This window comes from Camellia sinensis, chromosome 12 (assembly GCF_055761805.1).
Source record: "Camellia sinensis isolate YWXY chromosome 12, ASM5576180v1, whole genome shotgun sequence".
In the NCBI taxonomy this organism is placed as follows: Eukaryota; Viridiplantae; Streptophyta; class Magnoliopsida; order Ericales; family Theaceae; genus Camellia; species Camellia sinensis.
In genome coordinates, this window is record NC_138972.1 from 55540639 (window position 1) to 55552917 (window position 12279).

Below are 12279 nucleotides of genomic sequence, written 5' to 3' on the forward strand. Positions count from 1 at the left end.
TTTTTTTCTTAAAAAAATTAAAAAAATTAAAAATTAAAAAATTAAATAGAAGGCTTATCTGATTTGGAGCCGGGGCAAAGTTGTTCCCTAATCAGAAAATTAACTGCTCCTTTTGCAGACATTAATGACCCAAAATAATGTCAAATTCCAACTCTTTTAAGATAAGCTTTGGATGCCACATCAGTCATTTACAGTAGTTAAAGCAACTTTAAAGATTTGTACAATTTTTCTAATTTTTTTACTAATAAGTATATCCTTATAAAATAACATTCATTAAAAAAATATTTCTGTAAGAACCAGCTTTTTGCAACCTGCCAAACAGTGCCTTATACTTCTTGTGAACCGACATAGCCTAGACATAGAGCCTAGCCTAGGCCACACAAAGATAGCAACTGCCTACAATCATAAATTGGATTGAAAACAAAAGCAGAGAGCAGAGAGAGGACAAGCAGACCTAGGCTTGCTAGGCCCACCTCCTCCTCCACCTATCATATATATATATATATATGCAAAAGTAAAATGCTTAGAGCACTAATTAGGTGACAGTGGTTTCGTCATTAATGATGTGATGTTTTGATTTTGGAATTGTGTTTTTTTTTTTTTTTTTACTTTTTTAATACATTATTGTTATTAGTGGTGATATTTTTAGTGGGATGAATCATTGTTGATATACAAAAATAAATTTAGGATACAACAATGATTCATCCTCCCTTTTCCCCCACCCCCTTTGACCCCCTTTCTCTCCCATTGGTTACATTTTCTTTTTCTTTTTTTTTTCTTGCTCCTCCAATGACCACCCGCCACGTGACAAAGGGGGTGAGGGGTGACTCCCAAAAGTGGGTCCCAAGCATTATTCTTTAGGATAAATATTTCGCTTAAGTTTTTTTAAAAAAAATACTCTTTCCGTTTCAAAATAAAAAATTTTAAAAAAATTTAATTTTTTTAATAATATAATTATTACATTATAAAAATATTAATTTTTTAAAATCATTCTTTGATAATATATATTTTTTTATAAATATCAACTGTTATAATTGTACTTTTTGTGTTATTAATAAATTTAAAAGAATGATAAAATAATAAATTTATATTATTTTATTCTTTAATTTTTGAAAATAAATTAATATTTTTAAAAAAATAAAAAATAAAATAAAGGATAAGATAAGGTTGGTTTGGAAAGTGGGTTGGTTTTTTTATTTTTTTGAATTTTTTGTGAGAGAAGAGTGTAGTGATTATAGATTAGATGTGATATTGTATTTTTTGTAGTTAAAATAGCATATTTTATCTTTTGTGGCTAAAATAGCCAAAAAAGTCCCTAGCCCAACTTGCCAAACGGAGGCTATGTTAAATTTTTTATTTATATCACTTAATTTAATTTTGTAAATCATAGGGATAACTAAGAAAAAAATATTTATTTCTTTGACAATTAAAATAGTATAAAGTTATTACAAACTATTAATTTATTGGAAGATTTATTTATAAATCTTATTATGTTGACTTATAACCCAATAAGTTCATAAGATATTCTTATGTACCACCAAGTCCCATATATTTTAAAGTTTTATACTAAGAGATCATTTTTTTTTTATTTGTAATTTTTTTGGGACTATTATACCCTTTGTTATGTTTTGGTAGTACAAATTATTAACCGTTGCACTATTAACGTTTCTATAGTTTTTTTGAGACTATTATACCCGTGTTATGTTTTGGTTGATACGTTTCGAATATTTATTTTGTAGGGTTTTGAAGTTCTGGTTTATATGTCGTAGCAAGGAAATAGTGTGTGCCTCCATTATTGCGATAAAGTTTTGTATTCTTCCATTATCGCTTTGTGTTTGAAGCTTTATGTTCTTCTATTGTTGCTTTGCGCTAAAAGTTTTGTATTCTTCCATTGTTGCAGGTTGAAGCTATGTTTTCTTCCAGTCAAAGATCGTAGAGACATTACGATTATGATAGGTTTTTTGTTACACGATGGTTGAGATTGAAGAGAGAAAGAATATTTCAAAACTCTATTTCTGCCATAGTTGCAATTTTACCCACACACACACATACACACACACAGGATTTGAAACTCCAAATTGTAGTTGGTTGATTTTGTTGCAAACTTGTTCACACACACAGGATTTGAAACTCCAAATTGTAGTCGGTTGATTTTGTTGCAAACTTGTTCATCGAAGGTGGGCTTGGTTTAATTTGGATTGGTATAATGATGGAATTGTAGGGATTGTTAATGATAGTGATAAAGATGAAGACGATGATGACGATGATGATAAGGATATAGGTGATGGTTTTTTTTATTTTTGGAAAGATTACAATTTTTTGGATTTCTAATTATGTTGCTGCCATTGTTTCCGATTTTTGTAAATATCATCACATCATTAATCAGAGTTAATATCCACATTAATTTGAAATGAAAAATTGTTATTGTGTTGTTGATTGGTGTTAATATTCATACACTCATGTAATATTAAATGGTGAATATATTTTCACTTTGTTCATTACCACTGTGACAAATTGATGTTAAAGTTCACATCAACATTGCATCAAATTATACAACCACAAGCCTCAATTTTCATTTTAAATATAAACATGGCGTGAATGTTCACACTAGAACATATGAATTTGAATGTTTACATGAATTCTGAAATTGGTTTCAAAGTATTAATTACCATTATGGGATGATAATATTAAAGTTCACATTAAAATTGCATTGTCTATAAATTACATTAAGCCAATGATTATGTGTACACAATTATAAAGCAACTGACAACAATGTGAATATTTACATTGATTTTATAATTTCTAAGAATATGACAATATCAACATTTCAATAACCACAAATCATTATTTCTGTATATATACAAACATGAAGTATACATTTATGAACAATCAGATTATTGATATGAATGTTAATATTACGAATAAAAATATCAAAAAAAATTAATTTAGTCATATTAAGCAAATGGTTATGTGACACAATTATAAAGTAACAGAAACTAATGTGAATATTAGCATTGACTTTATATTAACAAATATTATAACAATATACCAATGTACCTTATTATACCACCAAAATAACGAATTCTTGTTCTTTTGTCCAATGTACTTTAATGTTTACAAAATCGCAAAAGGATGTGAAGTTTATATCTATTGATAGTGGATACATTGATTTTGTATGTAAATCATGAATTTTGTATTGAAAAAAACTATAATATTCACATCAATAATAGTTTTTGGCAAGCTTATATGTTTTTAACATGCATATGATGACTTTATCAAACTTCATGTATTGGTCGATGTTAGCATTTATCAATACATCAAATAATATCCAAAATGAAATTTGCAAAATAGTGAGTATTGATATGAACATTAAATTTGGTTTTAATAGAATTGTAAGATATGCGTGCACATTGACATAAATACATTATTAGTGTGGATGTTCACATTCAACAATATTTATGAAATTAGAGATGTTAACGTCCACATTGCTAATGGGGCATAAATAGAAATGGTCACTCATGTGAATGATAATATTCCCATACCCATGTAACATTGGGTGTGACTAAGTTCCTAGAAGGGAATGCTCATTATCACTGCCAATGTTAAAATTTACATCAACATTATATTTAAAACGATATACATTAAGACAATGATTATGTGCATACATTTATAACCAAATAACACCAAAATAACACCAATATAAATATTCACAATGATTACATACTATCAAACACCATAACAATATCACAAATTCATCAATCACAAATTATAAATTTTTACATCCTACCCAAACATAATATGAATATTAAATTGACAAACATAAACAATATTATGTGGAAATAGATAATTGGCAATGGTATTTTTCACATTATATCCACATAAATATGTTAATTCACAATATTAATGTAAAAATTCACATTAACATTGTATCAAGTTATACAATTACAAAAACAAATCTTGTTTATAAAATAATAATGCGAACGTTCACATTATAACATAAAAAGAAGAAAAACATGGTAGCATCAGCAATGTCAGCATCAACGGAAACAAGCCTCACATTTTTTCAAACTTGAAAAAGAAGCTGGCGTATGTAATTTACCTATAAATTTATTAGAAAGGAAGAAAACAAAGTTCACAATACATGTTTGGTGCTCAAAGGCTGAAAACATAGGCACTGTTTGGTTGCCCTCGTTTTTTCCGTTCACAAGCACGTTTTTCAGAAGTTTCTTTTTTCATTGTGAAGGGTGTTCTAGTTTGAGTTAAAATCTTTCTATAGGGAATCTTCAAAGAAATTATCCAAAAAATTTATCAAAATTAAAATAAAATAAAATATATGAATCAAAATCATTCATCACATTGAATTTAAATATGCACCAGAACCTATTTTATTTTATATTTTAGCTTTTCAAACTAATTTTTTCAGTTATTTTTTATAGAATCCTTATTTAACACTTTCTTCAAAAAAGGCCAATATATATATATAGTGATATCTCTCAACTACAAACAAGCTTAACTTTGTTCATCAAAAGAACAAGAACACAAAAGGGTACAAAGGTGGTTCATAAGAAAGTGGAAGTAGAAAAAAGACATCAAAAAATTACTACTCTAAGCTGCCAATGGTGATCATTATATCATTTTTCAAATGATGTTTCTTCAATCTTCTCTCCCTATCAGCCTTTTGTAAAAGAGGTCTTATCTTCTTAGCATTTCCCTCTTCTCTTAACCATCTTTTCTCTTTCCTACTAAGTTCTGAATTTCTTCCTTCTATGTTCTTCTGTTAGAAGCCAAAAATACCAGTTTCCAAAAGGGTCAGATCTAATTTTGTGACTAGTTGAGTCTCTCAGCAGCAGCTTTAGTGCTTCAACTTCAAAGTCCCAACACGATGTAGTAAACCAGTGTTATAGGAAGAGCTATTAGCATCCCAAATATGACCCTGCAACCAAAAATCAGTTTAATCAAAATTAGTTGAGACAAAGTAAGCATCAAATATGTTATGTTTCCATGTGAGAACTTTGTACATTCAAACATGCACTCACAGCAACAAGACGCGATCACTCTCATCAACCGGGCCAACCCTCTCGTCTTTACATACAACCATTACACTAAATAAGCTCACAAATAAGTCTTTACTAAAAAAACCGAAAAGCTAGTTTATTTTAGCTTATTCCCAACTCTTTTGGCTTTTTCGCGGGAAATGCGCATGCCAAACAACCTATTATAAGCCAGCTTGCCAAAATGGGATGACTTATTTTAGCAAGCTCAAATAGGATAAGGCTGCATATATCTTGCCTTGATCTAATCTTGTTTTAGCAGAGGCGTCATGCACTAGATGACTTATTTTCTCGACATGAATGCAGACATGCATCAAAGCATGCATATGCATAAATGCATACTACCATTAGGTATGTAGATAATTGCAATTTAACAGATGAGAAGCTAGAAAATAAGAAACAAATGTTGAGTTCGAACCCGGTGCTTAGTATGTCAGGATGAACATTGTATTCCTTGGCAAAGACGAAAGGAACAATTCCTTGTGGAAGAGCTGCCTAATAATTCATACAAATGCCATGTATCAAAATCTGCTAAATTCAGAAAACTGGAAGGCAAAAAATTACCATGAATAACAAAATGTATTTTTAATTCCTAACCTGAACAATTGCAATGTGCAACAGTACACCTCGTAATCCAACAGCAATGGAAGCAGCAGCCATGACTGCTGGACCTGTAAGGAATCGAACGGCCATGGCAAAGGAAGCAATTGTGTTCCCACAAGCAATGATTCGGGGCTGCAATGCCATGAACAAACCTGCATTTCCATACGAGCATTGCATGTGTAACCTAAATTTCCTGGAAACCATGTTGAAAATCTTAAATGGGATTTTCATAAATTAACATACCTAGACTAAACATTGCCATTCCAAGACCAGCATCGGATAGGATAGCTATCGATTTGGCTATTATTGCAGGCATCACAATACCCCACCTGCCGAGATAACAAACAATAGTCAGAGACCTAAATAATAAATTATAAACCGATCTATTGAACTGAATGATTGGATTAAATTTGCATACTTGAACGAGATCAAAGACCAAGTGAGACCAAATAGGCTGGAATAAGTATTTGGATTCCTAATGAGCTTCCTCCACACCATTATCAGAATAAGTCGGGTCATAACACTAGCAGGTGGCATTGAGGTTGTCTTGGATTCCCCTTGAGCACCAGTCTTGGGGTGGAGCTCGGCTGTGGAGCTTGAACCGAGCTTAGAGAGGACCGGTCCCTCTCGGTCAGCCCCATTTGCAACCGGTCCATTTCCAAAACTAAACTCGTCTCGACCGTACTCATCATAATCTAATCATTACAATATAAATAAGGTCACTAACCATAAACATAACAAATAACACCAATGGAGTTGCTTACCAAACCCACATTTTTTAGAACTTTATTTCCCCAACTAAAATAGTTGTGAACTTATTCGACAATGATTATTGAAGTCGACTTCAGCCTTGAATCATGTAATAAACACTGACTTTAAAATAGTTTAGGAGAACCTAATGGACATCATGTTTGCAAACACCTTTGAATAGAAATCGGTTTAAGAAGTTTGGTTTGGTAACAAAACTCTAACATTAATGGATTTCACAAGAGAAGACATATAAGACCCAAAAAAAATCATAGGATTCGCAATAAAAAAGCAAGAACAAGAAGTCCATACTTGCGCAGAATCACATTAGCAAAAAAACATTACCAACAAACAAACAAACAAAACCCAACAAAAACAACCTAATATGAATGAAAACTTAAAAAACTTGGGTCTGGTGACAATAACATCAATGGATGTAGCAAGAGAGACAAATAAGACCAAAAATATCATAGGATTTGCAATGAAAAGCAAGAACAAGAACAACCGTATACTTGCCACAAACAGATTAGAAAAAAAACAAATGACAGACATACAAACAACCTACACCAAGAAGTAGGTGGAGAAGCTAAATCCAAAAACAGATGACAACAAGTCAAAGTTTAGTTACATCAAAAGTAGAAAAAGCTCCAGGAATATTTTGAAAATCATGCACAATCGTATGTAAACAAAATAACAATCCATCAAAGGAATCGTTCAAATCAAACAAACCGAATAATAGTATTGTGAAAAGATCAAGAGTTTCAAACCTTTGGTGTGTGTAACACCACCAAGCTCATTTCCATAATCTCCTCCTCTGAACACATGAATCCCTCCCTCCGATACCGGCGAAGCGCTCGAGCTCCAAACAAACATATGAAGATCTTTCCCACCCTCTCCCCCATTTGCCCTCTTCTTCCCACCGGGCCCCGCTGCCGGAGAGAAAATCCCGGCATTCGCTGGAGCAGGGTACCCTGAATTCCCCTGCCCATACACCCCATTAGCCCTTGAATGATTCCCAAATCCACCAATTCCATTCTCTTCATCAAAACCCAAATTCCCAAAGTTTGATTGCCTTGGGCTCACATTGCTAGCATTTTTTCCATTCACCATTGAATAGAAATCTGTGTGGTTGAAACTAGAACCCCTAGGAGTTGGGTTTCTTGATGATTGCAGAGAGTAAATCTCTGCATTTGTTAGATTTGATGGGCGTGGTGTCAATGAGACACCTGAATTAGGCCCATGGGATCTCCTTGAGAAGATTTCAGACCTTGAACTGGTTGATTTTCTCACTGTTACATGAAGCTTCCCATCTTCACCAACCTCAGCCTCAGTCTGCAATGGTTCTTTACCATCAAGAGATATGATATCAGAGTCAACTCTGAACGAGATAATGGACCCAGCAGTGTCTGGGAATTGCTCAGCAATGAGAAGCCTAGCTCCTCTGTATTCAAACAAGAAAAGCATCAGAGTGTACCAAATGATGCATTGGAGGACAACTATTTGGACCATGAGGCTTCCTGAGTCATTACCATACATGCCTTTCAACAGAGGAATCCCCATTACAAGTGTGTTGGGAAGTGTGGAGAGAGAAAACAGAGTGATGGCCCATTCAAGACAGCCTCTAGAGCTTGTTCTTGACCAGATGGCTAGAACCACAAGGACTACGACTTTTTGAAGAGAATCAGCAGCTATGAACCTGTAGTTCATGGCATAGGGATTGTTGGAGGAGATGAAGTGGAAAGAAAGCAAAGGGACTGCAAAGAGGGCAACAAAACGGTTGATGCCTGAACACTGATCAGGGCTGAAGATTTTCCACCATTTCACTGAGCCATAGGCTAAGATCATAGCCACATAGAGTGGAACAACAGCTGTGAGAACATGGTACAGGTCAATGAGTTTGATCATTTTCACTTGTTTTCTTAAGTGATTGAATGGGTTTATGAGGGATTTGAGGAAAACCCAGATGAGAAAATGAGGTAAATCACAAAACCCAGATGGAGATTTCACAGAGTAAAAAACTAAAAGCACAGGCTTTCCGTCTCTTCCCCTCCTGTTTTGTCGCAAGAAAGTGGAGTTTTAAGAACAACCCAAAACAGGGGTCTCCAGTGAGTTGGCCGGAATGTTCAATGGAGGTTGAGAACAATACCCACAAAAGAAATTGCAGGCAAGTATGCAGAGAGAGAGAGAGAAAAGGAGATGTTGGAGAGAAGGAGATGTGTGGGGAGGGTGGGCAGAAGTGAAGTATTAGATTTATGGGAAATTAATGGCAGACAAAGAAATAAAAGCTGAGTTCTTTTGAGAAGCTTTTTTAGAGTCTTTTGATGATGGGAAAGACAAACACCTCTCACACGCACAGAGATACATACATATATATTTATATATATATATAGAGAGAGAGAGAGAGAGAGAGTGATGTGAGTGTGTGTGTGTTTAAGAGAGAGAAAGGTATCTTACAGCAAACCCAGCTCTCATTCTCTATGAGAGGGAAAAGACCAAACAGCATCGGAGAGAAAAGGAAGGAGAGCATGAAAAGCTGAAAGTAAAGGAGGATTCCCATCTGTCCAAAATCGGAATTGGAGGAGCTGGGCATGTGATGATTTAAATTATTTATTTTATTAAATATTTTGTATATTTTATTTATAAAAAAATTAAATCGATAATTATAATTTATTTAATTTATTATATTTTTATAAAAATTATAAATGACAATTATATTTTTAAAAAATGAATCATACATTTTTTATGATGATAAAAAAAATAAATTAAATAAACGGAGCTGCTAGGTAGCTCGACAAACTCGTTGCCCCGAATGGCTCGATTGTTGGAAACGACTCTGTTTTGACATTTGTTTTTTTCTACTTTTTCCCTCCTCTTTGCTTCCTCTTCTTCCATTCCCCTGGGCAATCTGAAAAATTAGAGGAAGAAGGAAAAATTGGGGCTGTATGAAGAAGGAGAGTCCAAAAAAATCAAACAGCCCCAAAAATTAATCTGAGAAAAAAAAAATCAAAATCAAAACCCAAAATTAAAATCAAAATCAAAACCCAAAATCAAAATCAAAATCAAAACCAATTTCAGCAAAAAAAAAAAAAAAAACTGCCCCAATTTTAGCACAAAACAGCCCCAATTTCAGCGAAAAAACAAAAGGAAGAAGAGGAAGAAAATAGCCCCAATTTCAGCAAAAAAAATCCCCAATTTCAGCACAAAACAGCCCCAATTTCAGCACCAAAACTGCACCAAAGCAACACTAAAACAATCGCAAATTGAGCAAAACCCATGTCCAAAACCCACAAAAGCCATCAAAATAGAAACATAATCTACTTATTATTATTATTATCAGCCTTTGGAGCACCATGTCTCTACGCGTTCACACAGATGGATGTTTCACAGAGAGATGAAGGATGAAAGGATACAAGACGGACCAAATCGCAGCTTTCCATTCGGTCGGCGAAGTCATCTCCGGCGTCCTCTCTTCTTCCTCCTCCTCCTCCATTTCTCTCTTTCTCTCTGTTTGTTTGGATTTGGAGTGGAAGGGAAAGAAAGAAAGCAAGAAAGGAAAGGAAAGGAAAAAAAAAAAGTCAAACGACGTCGTTTCCGAAATCGAGCCATTCGGGGCAAATAAGTTTCGAGCTACAAAACAATTTCCTTAAATAAATTACAGTTATCGAATGAAACTTATTTTTTTTATTAATAAAATACAAAAAAAATATTTGATAAAATAAATAATTTAAATTATTAAAATGATACTCATAATAAATTTCACGACCAAATAACCTCCTCCAATCTACATTTTTGACTAGAGAAAATCCACCTTCGAAAGTAAAAGGTAAAAATTAAAATTAGACCAGCCCTAATATGATTCTCTCCAGTTTTTGTAATTTAGATTTTTTTTTTGTTTGATATTAGTTTGTTTCAATTACTCTCTCTATCTCAAAATATTAATTTCTTATTTTATTTTTTATTATCTAAAAATATAGGATTTTTAAAAAATTAAGGATTAAAATAATATGAATTTCCTATTTTATCTTTCTTTTAAATTTATTAACAATACAAAAAGTACAATTATGACAATTGATATTTCTCAAAAAATATACTATCAAAGGGTAATTTTAAAAAATTAATATTTCTAAAGTACAATAATTGTAATATAAAAAAAGTTAAATTTTTCAAAAAATGACTATTATTTTGGGATGGAGAGAATATATTTTTTATCTTCACAATATGAAATTTATGATATGTTGGATTTTAATATTTAAATTGTGTGAATTTAATTTTTAGTATTAAAAATATGTTATGGTCGTGTTATTTTGCATTCGTATAAAAAATAAAAAATAAAAATTTAACATTAAAGTATTATTTGGCAACATTTACTGTTTAATATATTTTAGCCTTCGCTTGAGATGTAGATTAATTTTTTAATTTTTTGACTGTCTGAGATTAAAATAGCTCACATGAGATGAGTTTTTTGATTTTTTTGACTTTTGTAAGAAAAAAATAAAATGATTATAATTTAGATATGGTAATTTTGTCTTATTAACTTTTTAACCTATTTTGTCTTTGTTAGCTATTTTAATCCAAAAAGTTCATGCCAAACATAGCCTTGGTATATAAAAACATTAAACATGTTTATTGTAAAAATGAAAACAAAAAAACATGTATAGTATATAGATATTTTAAAATTTTACTTTGAAAATAAGTGAAAATGAGTAAGTGCTAGAGGTGGATGTTAACAGTTGGTAATGGTGATCAGAGGTCGTTGTTGGTCGTAGGAGGTAGTGGCCGAAGGTGGTTGACAATGGCTAGAGGTGGTTGATAACTAATGACCACATGAAATGATAGCAAAAAGTGATTGTCGGTGGTCAAAAATAGTGAATGGTTGTCCGCTTAAGGTAGTTGTTAAAGGTGATTTTGAACAAAAGGTGGTTACCACCGATGGGAGATGGTTGGTGGCGATGGCAGATGGTTGGTGGTTAAATAAAAGAGGTGGTGGCCGGAGGTGTGGTTGGCAAAGGAGGTCATTGGCAATGGTAACCGATGGTGATGAGCAATAACTAGTGGTCCAAAAGGGTGGGAAGAAGAAGGAATGAAAAAAAAATATTAAATAAAAAGTTAATCCAATTTTTTATTTTTTTTGTATTTACAACTTTTTGAGATTGAAAATATAAATTAAAAAAGTTTTTATTTATAGTATTTAAAAATTTTATAAATATAAATAAAAAATTATAAATACAAACATTACCAAACATGACATAATTTAATTTGTTTATTTTTTCTTGTTATATATGTATGGTGTTATCTCATTTTTTTTAAAATTTTTTATTGTGGCTAATTCATGTTGTAGTAATAAGGAGATTTTTTTTATAGTTGGGAAAACTAACTACAGGGTGATGTTAGGCTTTCGTGGGCCTACCACGAAACACATATTATATCACAGTGATTTGAACCGTTCAATATATAAGATTTATCGAATATTTCATACTTTTAAAAAATTATATTAATGTGATATTGATAACCACTTGAGTGAAACACATTTGTGCCAATAATTTATTTTTAAAATCATACTTATTGTTAATACAAATATGATTTAATTAAGTGACTATCAATATCTGATTAACTTAATTTTCAATAGAAATGAAATAATTGACGAGCCATACACATTAAACGATTCAAATTATCGATGTGGACTTCATAATAAGCTTACACAGAGGCCCAATAATACTCTCCAACTTGATATAGACGTGAGAAAAATATCTCCGTATTAATATGTCATATAAAAGATTTGCAGTTTTACTTATGAATACCAACTATATGTCAAAAGGTAGAAGTTTCTCCCAATTAGTTAAAAAATAATTGTATGGACACTGTGTTGTTTGGGAAGTTC

General features: G+C 32.1%; 1 protein-coding gene across 1 annotated transcript; it reads right to left on the reverse strand.

Annotated features, from left to right (window-relative positions):
* Positions 1–4452: 4452 nt before the first annotated feature.
* On the reverse strand, positions 4453–8984 carry LOC114262508 (putative auxin efflux carrier component 1b). Its single transcript, XM_028202872.2, has 6 exons — positions 7169–8984; positions 6073–6349; positions 5898–5983; positions 5649–5806; positions 5470–5546; positions 4453–4933 (listed from the first exon to the last, which is right to left on the reverse strand). The coding sequence occupies exons 1-6, from the start codon at positions 8304–8306 to the stop codon at positions 4867–4869; spliced, it is 1803 nt and encodes a 600-aa protein (XP_028058673.1). The 5' UTR covers positions 8307–8984; the 3' UTR covers positions 4453–4866.
* Between the last annotated feature and the right edge of the window lie 3295 nt (positions 8985–12279).